Source organism: Cynocephalus volans, chromosome X, assembly GCF_027409185.1.
Source record: "Cynocephalus volans isolate mCynVol1 chromosome X, mCynVol1.pri, whole genome shotgun sequence".
Lineage (NCBI taxonomy): Eukaryota > Metazoa > Chordata > Mammalia > Dermoptera > Cynocephalidae > Cynocephalus > Cynocephalus volans.
The window spans coordinates 64,716,908-64,737,424 of record NC_084478.1 but is presented as its reverse complement, the minus strand read 5'-3'; the positions used below and the strand labels follow the sequence as shown (position 1 = coordinate 64,737,424).

General features: G+C 44.6%; 2 protein-coding genes across 2 annotated transcripts in view; both read right to left on the bottom strand.

Annotated features, from left to right (window-relative positions):
* Window positions 1-9,052, bottom strand: part of LOC134368020 (uncharacterized) — a 163,655-nt gene extending 154,603 nt beyond the window's left edge. The window contains 4 exon segments of the mRNA XM_063084644.1: window positions 492-584; window positions 843-969; window positions 7,941-8,008; window positions 9,031-9,052. Of these exon segments, the coding sequence (XP_062940714.1) occupies window positions 492-584; window positions 843-969; window positions 7,941-7,955 (235 nt within the window). The 5' untranslated portion in view covers window positions 7,956-8,008; window positions 9,031-9,052.
* A 550-nt stretch (window positions 9,053-9,602) lies between these two features.
* Window positions 9,603-20,517, bottom strand: part of LOC134368019 (zinc finger protein 182-like) — a 53,900-nt gene continuing 42,985 nt past the window's right edge. The window contains 1 exon segment of the mRNA XM_063084643.1: window positions 9,603-9,754. Within this exon segment, the coding sequence (XP_062940713.1) occupies window positions 9,603-9,754 (152 nt within the window).

Genomic DNA, 20,517 nt, shown 5'->3' with positions numbered 1-20,517 from the left:
CAAAAAGTGACAAGAACCCAGATGGCCATCAACAGAAGAACAGATCAACAAAATGTGGTCTATCCATACAATGGAATATTATTCCTCCATAAAAAGGAACGAAGTACTGATACATGCTACAATGTGGATAAACCTTGAAAACTTGCCAAGTGAAAGAAACCACACGAGAAAGGCCACATATTGCGTAATTCCATTTACATGAAACCTTCAGAATAGAAAAAAACCGAGAGACAGAAAGTAGATGGGACAAAAGGAACAGTGCAGAAACTTGCAGGCGAGTACCAACTTAAGGAAACTGTTCTGGTGGGTGTGAGACATGGGAGGGGGTGTCTGACTTGTATGTGAGGAGCTCATGTCCCTGTCCTCCAACAGCACCAAGGGCCACAGCCTTTTCCCGAGATATTCTTGAAAGCCCGTTTAGAGGGCCCAAGCCCTGACTGATCGGCTAGGAGGCACCTCATGTCCCCAGAGCCTGGGACAATCCTACTCACCCGAAAAGGTCCAAACTGGGATTTTTCCTTCTGCCTGGCAAGGCTCTTCCACCTCCAACTTGAGGATGAGGTCTGGCTTAGTAACCTGCTGCCCTGTTAATGAGAAATGACAGAAATATCTCCTTGGTCTTCAGAGCCTCTGAGACAGAGGAAGCTGCAGTTTGGGGCAGCACAAGGGACCTATTGCTTGACAAAGTGGTAAAGTCAAACCATTCAACCTGGGTTTTGAGTTCACAAACATCTTGTCAGGAGAGAATGGGGGTGGGGTGGGGGAGGGAATAAGAAAGAAAAGGCCCTCTATTGGAGGCAATAATCAGAAACAGCAAATTGACCCAAGAAAGCCATTCTTACCCACACAGACCAGGTTGCTGACGGTCTCCAGCATCACATCTCTGTACAGGGTCTTCTGTGGAGGGTTCAGGTACTGCCACTCCTCTTGGGTGAAATCCACAGCCACGTCCTCAAATGTCACTAGTCCCTATAATGGCACATTACTTTTAGTCTAAAATGCTGACCACTGGGTGATGAGGATAGAATGTAGGGGAATTTCTCACTGGGATCCCAGTTCATCGTCATGACTTACTATAGGATGCCTAATTCATATGATCTCCTTTGTGGGAGAATCAAAAATCACAGTAGAAAAACGATTCCATTAAGTAATAGAATATTTTAGACAATGTGATATTAACACAAGAATAGGAAAATAGTCCAGTGGAAGTCAAAAGAGATTCCAAACGTGTATAGACACCTGGTTTATAAAAAAGTTGGCACAGTAAAGCAGCGGGGAGAAGGTGATCTTTCCAATAAATGTTGATGGGTTATTGAATATCTATATGGTAAAAAATGAAATCTCTTTGTCCCACTCACCATACACAGAAAACAGCTACGAGTAAACTGTAAATCTAATGTGAGAGGAAACACAATAAAGCATCTGTAAAATAATATAGGAAAATGTTTTCATAAGCTTGGGATAGGGAAAGAATTCTAAAGCAAAGCATGAAAAGTACTATTCACCAAGGAAAAGTCTTGTAAGCGTTCAAACACTAAGAGCAGTACAGTGAGAAAGGCAAGCCACAGATGGGAACATTATCTGCAATATTCATGACTGATAAAGTGTTCTTATCTAAAATACATAAAATAACCCCTACGAATCAATAAGAAGCATGCAAACACCACAGAAGAATGACCAAGGGAAGTGAATAGGTAGTTCACTAAATGGGAGAACAAATGACCTACGAACATGAGAAAATGTACTCTACCTCATTACCACTCAGGTAAACAGAAAAGTACTCAACCCCATTGGCAGTCGGGTAAATGAAAATGTAAGCCACTTTGAGACACCACTATGCGCCCACCAGAAAAGTCATAATTGAGCAGACTAAAATACCACAGCGTGTTGAAATGGGAACTCTCACACATTGTTAGTGGGAATGTAAACTGCTATAATCACTTTGGGAAACAGTGGCATTATTTCCTAAAGTTAATGATTTGCATATGCCATGATCCAGCAATTCCACTCCTAGGTACACACCGTAGAGAAATTCAAGCACATGTGCTCTAGAAAGCAAGTACCGAGATGTTCACGACAGCGCTATTTCTAACACTAAACCATGAGAAAAAATCCAAATGTGTGTCAGCAGTAGAACGGGCCAATTGTGACACATCCATTCAATGGAATGCTGTGTGTTAACGAAAATGAATAAACTACAACCACATGTTGTGAATGAAGCATGTTAATGGCCGCTGGCTACCGGTTTGTCTGAGTCTGGTGAGACAGAACACCCACGCACATGTGACTAGGACAAGTTACATGGAACAGGTTTAGTACTTACAGAGAGGCAGCAAGTGACTACAGAAGCCTCAGATTCATTGTGAGCTGGTCCCCCATGGCTCAGGAAAGCTGCGTGGGGCAAACGTAGTCTCATCTAAACATGCCCCACTTGCACCGCAGCTGAGGGACCCCAGAAAGCTGCCTGCCTTGTATTTTACACCTCCAGGGCCACAGGACGCACTGAGCTAAAGCACTGAAGGACATCTGGTTATAGGGGGGCCGGGTCCAGAACAGAGGCTGGGCTGTTCAAGCCAGACCCCTCTTTATCTCAGGATGTTACATTCCCAGCACATTCCACAATTATTCTTGAGAAGTAGAAGTGAGAAAAAGGGGAGGACAACATCAGCGCAAGGCCACCCGGAGAACTGCTCTGCACATGTCCAACACAGATGACTGTCACAGATGTACTGATGAGCAAAAAAACCAGAATCAGACGAGTACACACTGCATGATTTTATTTATATATAGTAAGAGAACAGGCAAGGCTAATCCAAGTCAGGACAGTGATTACTTTTGTGGGTGGCAGAGATTTAGGCAGAGGGCATGAAGGGGGATTCTGAGGTCCCGATTATGTTCTATATCTTGGCCTAGGTGGTGGCTACACAGTGTGTTCACTTTGTAATAATTCATCAGGCTGTACACTTATAAACTGTGGACTTCACGTCTGTTATATTTAAATGTACTTTAGATCTTTATATGTACAAATTATTTTTGACAAAAACGCAGAGGCAATTCAATGGAAAATGGGAGTTCCTATTTGAACAAATGGTTCTGGAACAATGTGATATTGATATGCCCAAAATAGGACATCAATGAATGTCTCCAACATATATAAAATTTAACTCAAAATGGATCATAGACGTAAATGTAACGTCTAAACCTACACTATTTCTAGACTATGGGAGAAAGTCTTTTTGACCTTGGGTTAGCCAAACACTTCTTAGATGTGATATCAAAATTCAAGACATGGTTAAGAGATTGAGAAGACACACTACATAACGGAATAAAATATTTGCATATCAAATATCTGGCAAAGAACTTGTATTGAGAATATATAAAGAACTCTCAAAACTGAAAAAAAAAACAAAAGGCAAAACACAGACACATCATGAAAAAACATATAGAAATGGCAAATATGCACATAAAACGATGCTCAACATCATTAGTCATGAGGGAACTGCAAATTAAAACCGCAACGAGATGCCGCTATATGCCTATTAGAATGGGGAAAGAAACCCGACAATACTAAGTACTGGTGAGGAACCAGACGTCTCCTATCATAGGCAGGAATGTGAAATGGCACAGCCACTTTGCAAAGTGGTTTTCCAGTTGTTTATGAAGTTAAGCATATACTACCATACAATCCTGCAATTCCGTTCCCAGGTATATCTACTTCAAGGAAATGAACACTTACGTAAACCCGAAAGCCTGCACATGAGCATTTATACAGCAGCTATATATTTAATCACCAAAACACGGAAAGAACGCAAATGCTTTTCAACCAGTAAATGGGTAAACAACCTGGAATCCACAAAATGTAATACTGCACAGCAATCAACATGAAAGAACTAGTGATACACGCAACAACACGGATGAACCGCAAATGTATTATGCTAAGTGAAAAAAGCCAGACTCAAAAGGCTAAGTACGGTATGATTCCATTTATACAACACCATGGGAAAGGCAAAACGACCGAGACCAAAAATATATCAGTGATTGCCTGGAGCCAATGTACACTAAAGGGTTGACTACAAAAGGGATACACATTGGGAGGTGACAGAACTCTTTTGTATCTTCACTATTTTGGTGGTCTTTAACAAGGCACATAGAGTCTCTTCTGGGGAGAATGGAATTGGATTGAGCTTACACAAGAAGTTCAGTGGGAATCAGAAGTTTAGCGTATTCACACTGTCCCAAATTCTCCCACAGATCACCATTTGAATACCAGCACACCATCCCTTTCTATACAGAGTCCAAAGGTTCAAATGACAGACTGGCAATATAGACAGGGAATTCAGCGGGTGCACAAAGTACTAATTTTTTACAGAATGTCTGGGTTTCTGTCTGTGTCTTGAGCAGATAATTTAGGAGTCTGAACTTGCCATTCTTTCTCTTCGTACCGGCCCCATTGGAAGCAGCCACTGCAGTGAGGAAACAGTCCCTCATGTCCTTTGTATTCTTTGGTTGGGGCTGGATACTCAACTACCCAAAGCCTGGCTTTCAGTGTTCACTTCACTCAGGATAAGCACAGATGATGAAGAAAACAGCTAGCTGCCACTTCCCGCCAAGGAAATCTCGAGCCCCCTTCCTTAATGTCAGCTGAACTCCCCCTGTCTTCAGCCCCAACCAGCCTAGATAACCAAATCACACACCACCCTGGGGGCCCGTAAAGAGTGCCGTCACTCTGGGCACTGATCTCTGAATGTGATAGCTATTCATCAAAAGGTGTAGAAATCAATTCTGGAGAATTTAAGTAAACAATGTGTATTGGTCCGTTTCCATTGCTTATAACAAAATCCTTGGAACTGGGTAAGTTTAAAGAGAATGAAATTCGTTTCTTATAGTTTCTTAGGCTGGAAATCCATAGGCCATCTGATGCTGGCACCAGTAACCCAGGGGTCTCGCATTGCTAGATGGTAGAAGCAGAGAGAGCAGAGAGCAGAGACTCTCTTCTTCCTTTAAATCCCTCAGAACCACACCTGAGCACCAGTGTTAATCCATTCACTACTGCACAGTCCTACAATCCCAACACCTCCTCAAGGCTCCACCCTTCAATAACCATCACAGGATTTCCCACCCTCATAATGGTCACAGTGGGGGCTAAGCTTCTAATACATAAAACTTGGGGGACACAATTCAAGCTTCAGTGAGTACTGAGAGGACTTAATTCAATCCACTACAGAGGGCTCTTCTAAATGCCTATGGGGAAGTTCACAGTATTTCTGGGAAGGCTGCACGAACAAGCTCTCAAAGGGAGAAGATCATGCGTAGGAACACAGCCAAAATTTTGCCCACAGAACAGGCTGGGGTGGAAATGCTGACATTATTAATTGTTGATACTTCTGGAAACTGGATTTGATGCCCTAGTGCTCTTTTCTTTATATTGTTCTGATTATGCATCCTTTCTAATAAATTAGAACATTTCCAGTATATTTTGAACTGGTGTTCCTTTAGTGGTTAAGTGTAAATTTGTACCTTTACATCATTTGGTAAACCCTTCTTTTCTTGTACATGGCACTCATTCCCCATTAAGAGAAAAGACAAAACAGCTATTCTTAACAATAGTAGATTTTATTTATTTTTTTGTACGCGAGTTTGCTATTAAGTCTAGAAACACATTTCCCTTATATCATTTCCAAGGGACTATGCTTATTGAAATTTATTAAATTGGGATTCCCTTGATACCTGTGACCAGATTTCAAGGTGAGGTTAGGCTTCCAACTCACAGCTCTCATATATTCAAGGCTTCAAAAAAGATTTCGGTCTTGAACAACCTCTCTGATGTAAAATGGTCCTTCAATATATACCCATGATACATGTACAAAGGCCAAGGTTTTTGCTTTAGGACCTTGGCTCTTGCTATTCCTTCTGCCTGAAATGCTCTTCCCCCCAGTATAGCCGGCACCTCATTTTCAGGTCTAAGCTCATATATCATGTCCTCAGGAAAACTTTCCCTGATCACCCTAGCTAAAGCATGATCCCCCACCTCACCTTTTTCTTTTTCTTTGACTTTTCTATGAAAGATTTTCCATTTTCAGTTCTTTTGTAAGGTTTCTCTTCTCTCTGAGTTCTTTAATCCATGCTGAGCTTTGGCTCCTGCAAGATTTTTCTCATGATCAGGACAGTCATAGAGTTTCTCTCCTAGGCGAGTTCTCTGACGTACAGCGAGTTTTGACTTCTCTCTGAAGGCTCTACTACACTTAGCACATTTATACGGTTTCTCTCCTGTACGAGGTCTTTGATGTACAATGAACTATGATGTCTGGGAGAAGGTTTTCTCATATATATTACACTCATACGGTTTCTCCCCTGTGTAAACTCTCTAATGAATCATTAGATATTTCTGGAAGAAAGCTTTATCACATTTGTTGCATTCAAAGGATTTCTCACATTTTTCTCTTGTATGAGCTCTCTGATGGAACATGAGATATGAATTCCAGAAGACTTTCCCACGTACAGTACATCCATCAGGTTTTTCTCCTCTATGAATTCTCTGATGAGCACTGAGGCTCACCTTAAGGATAAAGGCTCTTCCACAGTCTGAACACACATAACGTTTCTCTCCCGTGTGAGCTCTTTGACGTCTATGCAGCATTGATTTCTCTCTGAAGGATTTGCCACATTCATTACATTCAAAAGGTTACTCTCCTGTGTGTGTTCTCTGATGTACAAGAGAACACCCACACAGGGGAATTCAAGGTTTTCCCACATTCAGAACATTCATAGGGCTTCTCTTCTGTGTGAGTTTCTCTGGTATATGATGAGCTTTGTCTTTTCTTGGAAGATTTTGCCACACTCATTGCACGCATACGGTTTTTCACCTGCATGCGTTCTTTGACGTATATGCAGTGTTGATTCCTCTCTGAAGGATTTACGACATTCATTCCATTCAAGGAGTTTGTCTCCTGTATGCATTCTCTGAAGTATACTGAGGTGTACCTTTGTACTGAATGCTCCTCTACATTCTCTACATTCATAAGGTTCCTCTCTTGTATGAGCGATCTGATGAACAATAAGGAGTGAATTCTCACTCAGGGATTTTCAACAGTTAGGATATTCATAGGTTTTCCCTCCACCTTGAGTCGTATTATGCTGAACAAAGGAGGGGTTATGATTATGACCCTTCCCATACCTCGAAAAGATAAAACTATAGTGACCCAGAACAGATCTGTGGTTGCATGAGGCTACAGGTAAGAGGAAAGTCACATGAAAGAGAGGTACGTTCCACAGGAGATTTCATTCCCAAATTACACTTTGACATGATGTCTCCCGCTCACTGAGGAATGCTGTAGGAAATACAGCCACATGTCGCTTAACAACAGGGTTAGCTCTGAGAAGTGCATCGTTGGGCAGTACCATCTCTGTGCAAACATCACAGAATGTACTTACACACACTTACGAACGTAGGCTATATGGTATAGCCATTACAATTTTATGGGATCACCATTGTATATGCGGTCCATCATTGACCGAAACATCGTTATGCAGTGCATGACTATCTGCAGGAAACCAGGAACTACATTTATCATCAGGCTGTGGTTGAAGACAATTCCATTACCCACATGAAGACCTGGCAAAGAAGTGCTTTGAAATGCAATTCCAGGCAACCCTGACTTCCCCTGAGGACTCTGTGCTCTCTGCTGATGACTAAGGTGAGCCAAGATACTGGTTACATTTCTCTTTGGCTGCCAGGAACCTCAAAGGGAAACCGGCAGCTCAAGTTTAATGTCTCTTCCACCCGAAGTCCTCCAATGCATCTGCATTCTAATTTGGCCTCTCATTCTCCCTGATCCTCATCCTTATTTACAAGTAATTTCCTACTTTAGGGCAGAGATTCCTTCATATCTCATTACATCCAAAGTGAAAAAGAGATAGCAAGAGCCAGACAACATACTTACCTGGAGTTTGGCCATTTCCTGCTCTTCCTGGGAAAAAGCAGAGATGTGTGAAGGCTGAGCTGGAACGTCTGGAAAAGAGAAGAGCATACGAAAGATCCCATCAGGCATTCAGTTCCGAGAATTATCTGCCTAGAAATCCCCTCACACACCAGCCGGTCATGAGGCCGCTCTATGCAAGAGTTTGTGCAAACATGAGGTTTTAACCCGGACCTGTGTATTCTTGACTCTATTCCTCATGTGAACCTTGTACGCAAAATGCTTCATGTATATATTAAGTCGCATACTGACCCATTAAATGTATTTATAGGTATTTTCCTTGATGAAATCATTTATCATAACATATCGTAATTTCTCTGTAGGTACCTTCATATCAGGATTAACTTTAATAATGTCCAATTTAAATGATCCAAGTGTACCCATGATAAAGGATCAGTAATACAGAAATGTAAGGGATGAAGTGCTACACAGCTGTTCCAAATGTTATAAGGAAGGGCTGAGCCCGTGACGCACTCGGGAGAATGCGGCGCTGGGAGCGCAGCGATGCTTCCGCTGCGGGTTTGGATCCTATATAAGAATGGCCGGTGCCCTCCCTGGCTGAGTGCTGATCACAAAAAAGACAAAAAAAAAAAAAAATGTTACATGGAACTGTGCACATTATCTTTGTAGGGTACACATATCTCAAAAGTGTTTAAGATGGTATAGAAAAAACTTTACGCTGGATTACACTAAACTTCTAAATGAGAAAAAGTACATTATAAAACTGCAGGAACCCACTCGAAAATTATATGTTAAATGTTTAAAGGGCATACACTTATAAACACTAAAAAATGTCTAAGAACGGACTTTCAAATGTTTCCGGGTGGGAAAATTAGTTCCTTTTGAGTTTTTTTCCCTCTATTTCCTAATTAACCTATAACTCAAATACGTTACTTCTTAATCTCCAATCAACTGGACTGTAAAAGTCTCTATTATCGCTCCCATCCCCCTCAGACTTCGCAGCACCATGCCCCGCCCCTCCCAGGTCCCAAACTCTGGGCGAGGCCCAGGGTCAGGTGGGTCCTCTCACGTGCCTCTTCTTCCTTCTCCTCACCTCGCTGGGGACGTTGGGCCCTGGAGCCGGAAAGGGGCCTTCGGGTGCAGATTCACTTCGGCTGGAGCATTCACACCAGGCCCCTCCCTACCTTGGGCCTTGGGCAAGGGGAGGGGGCAGCGGGAAGGCAGGGCGCGTCCAAAGAGGGGCCTGAGGGATGTGTAGGAACCTTTGGTGCAGCTCACTGTGCTGGAAAATGTGTAAAAGTCAAACTTGAATAGGCCCTCCGCAATCCCGACTAGCCCCATAACTCTGTCCACCATTGAGCCCCCAGACCCTCACTCCCGGACCCTTGGGTTCCCCATCACTCGGCCACCAAACGCACACATCAATGACCCTCACCAACCGCCCTTCACTCAACCTTTGAGCGCCCCAGCACTCAGCCCACGGCCCCCGGCGCTCGCCCCACAAACTCACTCTCTCTCGACAACAGAATATCTGTCCACCGTTCAGGAGACCTTTACAAGCTCGGGGCTCGACGAGCACTTTGGCTTCCGGACCGACTCTGGCACCGCAGCGGGGCAGGTTCTGCGCGCGCTCAGTGGTGCCTTTGACATGGCGCCCGCCGGGAGTCAACATGGGGCCGAGAAGGCGACGAGGCCGCGGCGCAGGCGCAGACGGACGGCGGCCGCGCAGGTGACGTCAGCGCTCCTAGGCGAGATGGCCGCGCCTTCCCCGTCTCCTCCCTCCAGGACGGCCGCACAGAGCAGGTGTTTAGTTTGTTCTGCGGAGGCCGGCAACCCTAAGACGTCAGACAGCAGTTTTCTCACGGCGCGGAGGGGACTATCCAATTAAGGAAGAGTTTCTAGCCAGCAAGGATTTCGTGTCTTGAACTTGGAGAGCGTCGACGGGGTGGCACATGTAATTGAATGGGTAGACAGGATGCGTAGCGGAATTGCTCTGCGCGCACAAAGACTGGGAGGTAGGGAAAACCGGTGGCTCCATCCGGCGGCCAGGCTGACAGTATATTCTAGCGCTTGAAGAACAGTAGGTCGGTATACAGAAAAACAGGAAGCTGAAAAATAAATGAACGGCGATATGGGACACACACAGAAACCCTGGGAGTGAAGGGGATGTACTAAGTAGGGGCTGACAGGTTGCTTTCCCTGGGTGGGCAGAGATAGCGTCACTGTGCTGGGAGTGTAGGAGGTGTGGGCGGGGCCAGGTGATGGAGGGCCTCTGGCCAGGGACAGAGTTCATATTTCATTCTGGACATGACGGGAAGCCATCGGAGGGATCATATTTTTTGAAGACCAGTCTGAAGCAATCTGGCATTACATATTAATGTTAAAAATGCACGTATATTTGACTCATTTGTTTATGGCCTGTCTTGCCCTACTAGAATATGACCTCCACAGGAATTTGTTAAGCACCTCCTCTATGCCAGGTAGTGTTCTAGACATTGGCGATATAGCAGGGAAGTAAACAGAGCCACCCCAAATAAACAAGCATGATGGAGACAGCCTGGGTTCAAACCCCCGTTACCATCTGTGTGACCTAGGGCAGGACTCCTACCGTCTCTCTGTTAAGTTTCCTTATCGATAAAATGGGGATAACGATAGTGCCTACCTCGTTAAGGTTCTGGTGACACATGAGTTGGTAATTGTATAGTATTGAGAACAATGCCTAGCGTATCGCAAGGCCTATGCTGGTTTATTATTATTATTATTGCTTACATAATAGTAGGCTGTGTGTATGTGTGTGTGTGTGTCTGTGTTTGAAAATGTGTACATATAAAGTTTTTAAAAAGAAGAAAAATTTTAAAATGACCTGCAAGCTGCTTTGTGGAGAACAGATTGCAGAGGGCAAGGGCAGGAACAGAGAGACCAATCAGAGAGACCAGTGAGGAGGCTCCTGGCAACAGACACAGCAAGTGACTCCTCTGTGCCAGGCACCGTGTGAAGCACATGACATCGCCTGCCTCAGGTAGTCTCCACAACAGTCCTATGTCCTCCACTTGTCAGATGAGGAAACTGGTCCCAGAGAGATTAACTAACTTGCCCAAGGTCACGCAGGTTCTCAAGGTCAGATCCATATCTTCCATCCAATTATACTCTTCTTTTTAAAATTCCGTATCCCACAGAACTTCCAGAAGTTATCTGAGAGCCTCATTCCAGAACCATTCAAACTAGCCAAGGACATAAAAACAGACACACGGACCACTGGAACAGAATAGAGAAGCCAGAAATCAGCCCACATGCTTACAGCCAACTGATCTTTGACAGAGGTACCAAGAACAGCCTCTTCAACAAATGGTGCTGGTAAAACTGGATATCCATCTGCAGAGGAATGAACCTCTACCCATACACCTTGCTGTATACCAAAAAGTCAACTCAAAATGGATTAAAGACTGAAATATAAGACATGAAACTATGAACCCCCTAGAAGAAAACATAGGGGAAACGCTTCAGGGTGTAGGACTGGGGAAAGACTTTGTGAGTAAGACCTCAAAACCACAGGCAAGAAAAGGAAAAACAAACAAATGGGATTCTATCGAGCTAAAGAGCTTCTACCCAGCAATGAAAACAATCATCAGAGTGAGAAGGCAACCTACCAACTGGGAGAAAATATTTGCAAACTATACATCCGACACGGGATTAATATCCAGAATATACAAGGAACTCAAACAACTTAACAGTACAAAATCAAATAATCCAATTTTTAAAAATGGGCAAAGGAGCTAAACAGACATTTCTCAAAAGAAGACATACAAATGGCCAACAAATATATGAAAATACGTTCAACATTACTAATCATCAGGGAAATGCAAATCAAAACCACACTGAGATATCATTTCAACCCAATTCCACTGGCTATTATCAAAAAGACGGAATAACAAATGCTGGCAAGGAAGCAGAGAAAGTGGAACCCTTTTACACTGTTGGTGGGACCGTCAATTAGCACAGCCATTATGGAAAACAGTATGGAGGTTCCTCAGACAGGTACAGATAGAACTGCCATATGATCCAGCCATCCCAGTACTGGGTATATACCCCAAGGAATGAAATCATCATGTCGAAGGGATACCTGCACTCCCATATTCATCGCAGCTCTATTTACTATAGCCAAGATATGGAATCAACGTAAATGTCCATTGATGGATGATCGGATAAGGAAAATGTGGCATATATACACCATGGAATACTACCCAGTCATAAAAATGAATGAAATTCTGCCATTAGCAGATACACGGATGAGGCTGGAGAAAAGTATGTCAATTGAAACGAGCCAGGCACAGAAAGAGAAATACTGCATGTCTCACTCATAAGTGGGAGGAGAAAGGAGGAAGGAAGGAGGGAAGGAAGGAAGGAAGGAAAGAGTGACAATAATGTGTCAAACTTTGAGATGGATCGAGCACAACCGTTGTCACTAGAGGTGGGAAAGAGGCAGGAGGAGAGGGGTTATGGAGAATTGGTTAATGGACACAAGGAATGTTTACGTTTCGTAATGATAAACATGCTAATTATCCTGATTTGATCATCACACATTGTACACCGGTATTGATATTCAACCGTGACCTCCAGAAATATGTTCATCAATTATTTCTCAATGAAATAATAAATAAATACTATTGGCTATGCAAAAACTAATAAAAATAGTATAAAAACCTAGCCAAGGAATGGAGCTTCCTAGCAGACAAGGAAAAGACAGAAAGTAGGGGAGTAACTCAGATCTCCTCCTCTCTGAAGGATGAGAACATTCTGGGTACAAAAGATTTCCACTGTCTCAAGGCATCAGGAGGTGGAAAAAAGGAATGGTGGGTCCTTTATGGCCCATCGGCGTCCTGCCCCTTCCTGCCCCCAAACATCCTGTACCACCGAATGTACACACAAACACACACACACACAGAGACACAGACACACACAGACACACACAGACACACACAGACACACAGACACACACAGACACACACACACACACACACACACACACTGCCCCCCTATGTGTAAGTTGAAATCGCCTAGTGGTGGTCAGATCCAGAAATGTTTCTGAACCATTGATACAGCCCTTCAGAAACTATCCCAGGGCCGATAGTGCACATCCACAAGCTGAGTGAGACCAGCTTCTCTGCTGTGGAGTCAGGAGGCCCGCACTCTGCCCTGGGCATCCCCTACCATCAGCCCCTCCAAGGGTGACTTCCTCATACAGGAAGCAGCAGGTGGCTAGGTGAAGAGGTATGGAAAGGTGACAGGTAGCTGGTCCCAGCACAGAGTCTGCATGATGTGACACTCTCACCCAAAGACAATGAGAAAGGCCCCCGCCTTGTCGGAGAGTTATCATTACAATCGCTGATAATACACAGTTTACCAAAACTATGAAAGCACTGCCAATTGTGAGCAGTTGTTTTGGACCGAGGAAAACAGGTAAGGTTGGCAGAGCGACAGCACAGAAGGAGCCACGTCTCTGGTGACCTTGGAGCCTCGAAATACCTCCCTCCAGGAGACAAATCCCCTTCCGTCCTCTCGAAGCCACTGGCATCTGTGGTGGTGATGCTATGTGCAGCCAAACCGAATCCTCAACAATATATCAGACTTTTCTGTCCCGGCCAACGTGAGTGTCAGTAGACAGGAGCCACATAGGACAGTGGACAATGGTGAATGAATGACAAGGTGGGAGTGAGTGGGGGCAAGGAGAGACAAAAGGCGACGGACTGGAGGTGAATGAACAGCAGCGTGGAGTGAATGTGGGGGGATGGGAGGCACAGAGAAGGAGAGACTACACGTTCAATTTTGAATTAATTTGAGGTTACAGGTGATTTCAGTAAACGGTGGGAAAATGAGGTACAATATAAGTGAAAAAAAGGTGAAAGTGGGAGCAGACTGAGTGAACGGGACGATGAGAGGTGGTGAATGGGAACAGAGCTGATGTAAGTACTAAGGATCAGAGCATGAATGAATGGTGTTTAGGAGGCATAATATGAGTGAAGATAGGTGAACGTGTGGGGAAAGCAGGAGTGGATGGGGTAATGTGGGGCATAGAGGGAAGAATGGGGTGCACAAGGGGCAGAGTCAGAGGGAATGAACATGAGTGCATGGTAGGGTGTGAATCCGTCTGCGTTTTTTTGCGTGGGGGCATAAGGAGGGAGAAGGTGAGTGACTACAGGGGGCTGGGAGCAGTTGGATTACACCGGGGAACTGTGGGTTGGTGATCCAGGAAGGTGGGGGTACATGGATCCCAGTGTCAATCAGCAGACGTGAATGAGCCGAAGAGTGTGCGCGAAGAGAGGTGATGCTGGGCAGAGTGAGAGGGAATGGAAGTAAAGAGAGAAGATGAGGAAATGTGGGTATTGTGAGGCAAACAGAGAGGGGATGAAGGTCACGTGGTCCAGGGTGAAAACAGGGGGGAAACATGGGGCCCAATGTGAGTGAAAAGCAGCGAATTGAAGCCAAAGTGTGACTGAATGGGGGACCTGTGGGGCCGAGTGGGAGCAAATAGACATGAATCGGGAGCAGGACATGAGTGAGGAGAGGGTAAGAGGAGGTACAGTGGGGGTGAAATTAAACGAATGGGGTAATGAGAGGCAGAGTGAGATAATGAAGAAAAATTGAGAAAGAATGGAGGTGACCAAACGTAAGAGCGAGAATATGGGGTTATTGGCAGGGTTAAATTAATTAATGCTTGCAAAACACACAAAGTGCTTGGTACCCAAGACAGGTGTAGGTTTGGAGAGAGAGGGGTGGGGGAGTATGAGAATTGGCTTCCCTTAAAAAAGTAACAGTCTCAGTGGAGGTCACTACAGGGACTTATTTAAGGCAGACAGAGTCTCTTCAGGGGGGAATGGAATTGGATTCAGCGGACACAGGAAACTCAGTGGGAATTAGAAGTTTCAAGTATTCACGTTCTCCCACATCCTCCCACATATCACCGTTCGAGCACTCAGCACCCACCCCTTTCTATACAGAGTCCTAAGGTTCAAATGACCGACTGGCAATATAGACAGGGAATTCAGCGGGTGCACAAGGTACGAATTTTTTACAGAATGTCTGGGTTTCCGTCTGTGTCGTGAGTAGGTAATTTAAGAGTTTAAACTTGCCATTCTTTCTCTTTGCACCGGCCAGCGCCATTGGAAGCAGCCACTCCAGTGAGGAAACAGTCCCTCATGTCCTTTGTATTCTTTGGTCGGGGCTGGATACTCAACTACCCAAAGCCTGGCTTTCAGTGTTCACTTCACTGAGGATAAGCACAGATGAGCATGAGAACAGCCAGCTGCCACTTCCCGCCAAGGAAATCTCGAGCCCCCTTCCTTAATGTCAGTTGGGTTCATCCTGCCTTCAGCCCCAACCAGCCTACATAACCAAATCGTACACCTCCCTGAGGGCCCGTAAAGAGTGCCGTCACTCTGGGCTCTGAACTCTAAATGTGACAGCTATTCATCAAAAGGGTAGCAAGCAATTCTGGAGAATTTAAGTAAACAATGTGTATTGGTCCGTTTCCATTGCTTCTAACAAAATCCTTGCAACTGGGTTATTTATAAACAAAATGAAACTTATTGCCATAGTATCTGAGGCTGGGAATTCCAAAGTCCATCTGATGGTGGCGACAGCGACTTGGGTCAGCTAAAAGGTTCTGTGTCATCACCGAAAACAGAAGTTGCTCTAAGATGTTTGTTTCTCCTCCAACGTGAAAGAAAACCCGGGTTGAGTGCAGGCATCCTTTTTGTGGACAGGGAAGAAAGCAGTTCCCATGTGTCTTTTCCTCATCAGCCAGGGATGACTACTTCAGCTGGAGCCCTCGTGTGCTGTGGCAGGATCAGTGGCATTGGAGCCTGAGGACGGAAGGTCGCTTTCACAACCTACACGTGATAAGCATGAGTAATAAATTACCGGGGCAAGCTCTCCTTCCCCGGAGACCAGGTGGCTGTAATACTCCAGTCCCACAACTCCAGACACACGACTCTGAGCAGGGTCCAGGCACTGCCACTCCTGCAGGCGAAGGCTTCAGTCTCATCCTCCAATGCCACCGGCCCCTGGAATAACACACGATGGCCCCATCTGCAGTGGTCCTACCTGCGCGTTGAGGAAAAGGTATATGGGAACTTCTCAGCTCTGAAGTCCTGAAATGTTCAGAGGTGAAGGATTCCTCATCTCTTCTGGACCCTAGAAGACGAACTTGTTCTCTCACCTCCCAAGTGAAATGGCCAGACTTTGCCAAGGTGTAAATGGCAGTCTCTGAAGCGGAAACTGCCCCTTTCTTGGACTTCAGAGGCCCTGATGGCCAAGCAGCGGCCTTAAATCCTGCATCATGTCCTGTAACAGAGAATCAAGTTACCAAACCAGACCTGATTTTCACATTTGAGAAAGAAGAGCCTTGGGTGGCAGAGAGAAAAGCTGAAGTTGCATAGGTGAGTGAGCACTAGAAAGCCTGGGGATGGTGATTAGAAGGACGATTCCGGCTAGCGAGTGGGAGGCTGACTCCTTTGCCGTTGACGTACCATGTCTTCCCTAAAGGAGGTGGGCCTCTCCTGGTTATAGGACGTGGGGGTGAGCCCCCCAGATAAAAGGATATCTCAGCCTCCCTCTGTTCCTTGCTTAGCTTTGACAGACAACCCTGCCTCCCTTCCTTGTCCTCAGGACCTGTTCCCTGCCGCCTCCAACTGGAACGAGACTTTCTAGGTCTTTCTCCCCTTCCCTGGCCTTTTCACTTTCCTTCCTTCCAATTGTCTTCAACTCCTTTCCTTATGTATTCAAACACTACAGATCTGTTCTTTTTCAGCTTTTTGACGTCTGTTTCATCTACTTCTCTCATTCTTGTGAAAAGCCTCATGGTGTTTTCTCCTTGTGTTTCACAATCAGATCCCACCCCACCCAAACTCAAACTCCTCCTTTCAAGGATCTCCATTTCTGGGTCAGTTGTTTCTCTTCCCCCAAGTTGAAGTTATAGTGTCCTTATTTGTTCTAGTTGCTTGTTGTTGGTACAAAGACAAACGATTTCTGTAGGTTGAGCTTATATGTAGCAACCTTGCTAAATTCACTGACTAATTTTTAGTTTATCTATAGATCCTTTGGATTTTCTACGGACATGATAGCTGCAGAGGGTGAAATTGTATTTAATCACTTCCAGTCATTACTCCTTTTCTTTTTCTTTATTGCATTGCCTCAGCCCTCCGGTGTGATGTTGAATACAAGTGGGCACAGCAGGACTATTTGTCTCCTTCCCAACCTTAGGAAAGTTTCTCCAGCATCACCATTGTTTTTTTTAACACACCCTTTATCATACTAAAGAAGTTCTCTTCTATTCCTAGTTTGCTAAAAACTTATATTGTGATTGGATATTGAATTTTATCAACTCCCTTTCTTCTGTATCTATAGAAATTATATGGTTTTTCTCCTTTATTAATTACATTAACAAAATTGTCAAATTTATTGGCATAAATCTTTTCAATAATTCCTTTATTACCCTTTTAATGTTTATAGTCTATAGTGATGTCCATTATATCGTGGATATTTGAAAATGTGTTATTTTCTTGATCATTCTAGAGTTTGTTTTTATTAATCTTTCCAAAAACTAGCTTTGATTTTCTCTATTGTTTGTCCTCTGGGGGACACAAAAGAAATGTGATGGAGGAAATCCCTAAGAAGTGCTTAGTACGGATGGTTAGTAAGCTAGGCGCTTAGGAGATATGAACAAAACCCATCGAATGTGTGAAGTATAGATAAGGAATAATCAAGCATCTTTTGAGACACAGGCAGAATGCACACGATGTGTTAAATATACTAAGCAAGTGAGTTAGTAACTTGCAAGAGATGCTAAAGATAAATAGAATAAATGGAATATATACTAGGACAAACAGGATTATAACTTATAGACATGTCGTGAGGTATCCCACCACCTGAACTACATTATACTTCAATTGGCCATCAATTGGTGACACTCAGTATTGTCCCGCTGAAAACAGATAAAACATCAGCGTTCAGGAAGCTAACTGGTGAGCTACATACAGCTCAGGTAACTGAGGTGTCATTGGCCCTGAGCACCTTCGGTGTGACTGGGCCTCCTGTTCAAATCTCAACTCCTGTGCTCGTTTGAGAGAATGAACACGGAATATCGCCGGATTCAAGAAATGTGCTGCTTCACCCTGTTTGTTCCCCATCCTAAGGGTGTTAACTTACCGCACCTCTTTCCTTTGCTTCTTTTTCAAAATGTATTTTGTATTCTTATTTAATTCGGTGGCTGGCTGATATAGTGATCTTAACCCTTGACCCTGTTGTTGCAACACCACACTCTATTTTGTTTTAAAATTTCTATAAGCCATGTGACTCAAGCATTTTAATTTGGCCTATGGCCTTTCTATTCCAAGGCCTCTGAGGTATCATGCCTGGTAGCATATTGGAGACTATCATTCTATCAAGGGAATTTCTCATGTTAAGAGGCCCCAAAAGATGAGGAGAGAAGAGATCACAATTGAGAGTTTGGAGAACTTCCCTAAAGAAATAAGACAATAATATGAGATAATTGGTTAAAGTATCAGGGGCCCAGCACTGATCTGCGTGGATATAGGGTCAATCATGGATCACTGGGTTATCTAGGGGATCCCAAATGGATAAGAATTAATTTTACATTCCAAGTTTTAGCTAAAGCAGTGAGAACACAAATCGGCATAATTAACTGGGGGTTGCAGTGATTAGGGCTAGCCTAAGGCACAGCAGAGCTGATTTGGGAGAGGTGTTCTGGATAACTCCTGTGGTGGGGCCTCTCCCTGAGTGTATACAAATAACAGTACGAGAAAAACATGCAACACGGAGGTTACATTCATCGAGCACTGTCTCCAGCGCACAGGCTCTTCCCATCCCATACACCTGTCGTAAACACGGAGCCCTCGGGGCAGATTCTCCTTGTGCAGAAACCCCAGTGACCACATGTAGCTTCCTCCACTCAGGCCCTACCCACTCCCCATTGCCACCACAAGGTCTGGCATGGCTGAAGTCCCGAGATCCTATAACCCCTGATAGCACAGATCCCCGTTACTCACCTGACAGAGCACCCACCATCACCCCATTCCAGCACTCTGACGACCCCGACTGCCCGTCACTCCTCTTCACTCACACTGTGCCACATCTTGCCACTCACCTGCGCTGCTCTTCCCTCAGCCCCATTCACCACAAGACTTCACAGCATGCCGCACGTCACTCATTTACTCCACTGTGCATGGTGACAAAACTCACACTGCCCTCACATCCTGCTCACTCCCACTCTCCCTGACCGTACTCATGCTACTTACACTTGACTGTTTCTTCTCCAGCAGCTCACTCCACTGGATGTCTCCCCCATTTCCCCCTACTCTCCCCTATTCACCCAATCTGCCCCTCTTTACCCCATTCACCTCCGGTGGGCCCTTCATTAGCCCCCATTCCCCTAATTCCAGACCACTTACTCACGTCCTGCGGTTCGTCCCCACCGATTCCCCTCTAGGTCTATGCCTCACCCACATGTGGCCCAGCAGGATGCTATTTGTGTCCCAGAAAGCAGGACCCCCAAGATCCACCAGAAATGGGGAGATCCAACCTCCTCCCCTCTGCGGGATTACCTTTAATGGACCTGAGACCCAGAGAAGATTCTCTGTCAGTAGGAAGCTGCTCATTCCACATGTCCTCTCATTGGAAAGGCACCGAATGTAATATGTTTGACTCGCGTGGTTCATAAAAAAAGTGAGCCCATGGCTCAATTTCCTGCAGCATAATTCAGGGAAAGACAGAATGCCTGGAGGGCGCAGACAGGGTCTCAGTTCTAAGTCATCCACCTGTTTTGAAAACTTTAAACACTGCCCAGCCAAGGGTTTTACATCGCTTGGGTTGCCTAGTTCCACCACAAAGATGGCCCTGGTGAAAAACCACGAAAGCATGAGGGCTGTAAATACAGTAATTCACAAGGAAGACATCATGTTCTGGAGCAAATGTCCTACTGTGTGGTCTCTGGCTGTGTCAGACCGTCGCTCTCAATCTGGCTCTCACCTTAGAAAACAGGTGTTACCACCAGGACTTTGACCTTGCGACCAAGTTACTAAACCTCTGAGTAGATTCATGTTTTGTTTTTTTTTATATACAGATAGAGATTCATGTTTTATACATCTTGTAAAAAGTCTCCGTGTTTGCGCGTGTGCGCGAGTGGGTGTGTGTATGAAGGAAGTAAATTTAATCATTTTGTTAAGGTGTGGAAAGACAGTGGTGAGCTTTAGCACAATCTTTTCACAGATGGCACTGTGCATACTAAAAACATAAAACCTCTCCCAGTCTCAATTATTTTAGGTTTACTTAATGTGGTCCCTGCTCACCTGAGCATTGCTGTATTTGGCACCCCCAGGAAGATAATACCTCTATGCCTCTGGAATTGATTGAATGTCTGTTTTTCTGTCTGCCTTGCTTTTCAATTTATTCACTTGAACAAAACAAACACATTGAGCATATCTATCTTAAGTGTTACGGTATCCAACGTCTAGATTCTGAACTCATCATGACAGTAATAGAATAAAATATGCTTGTTCAACATTTT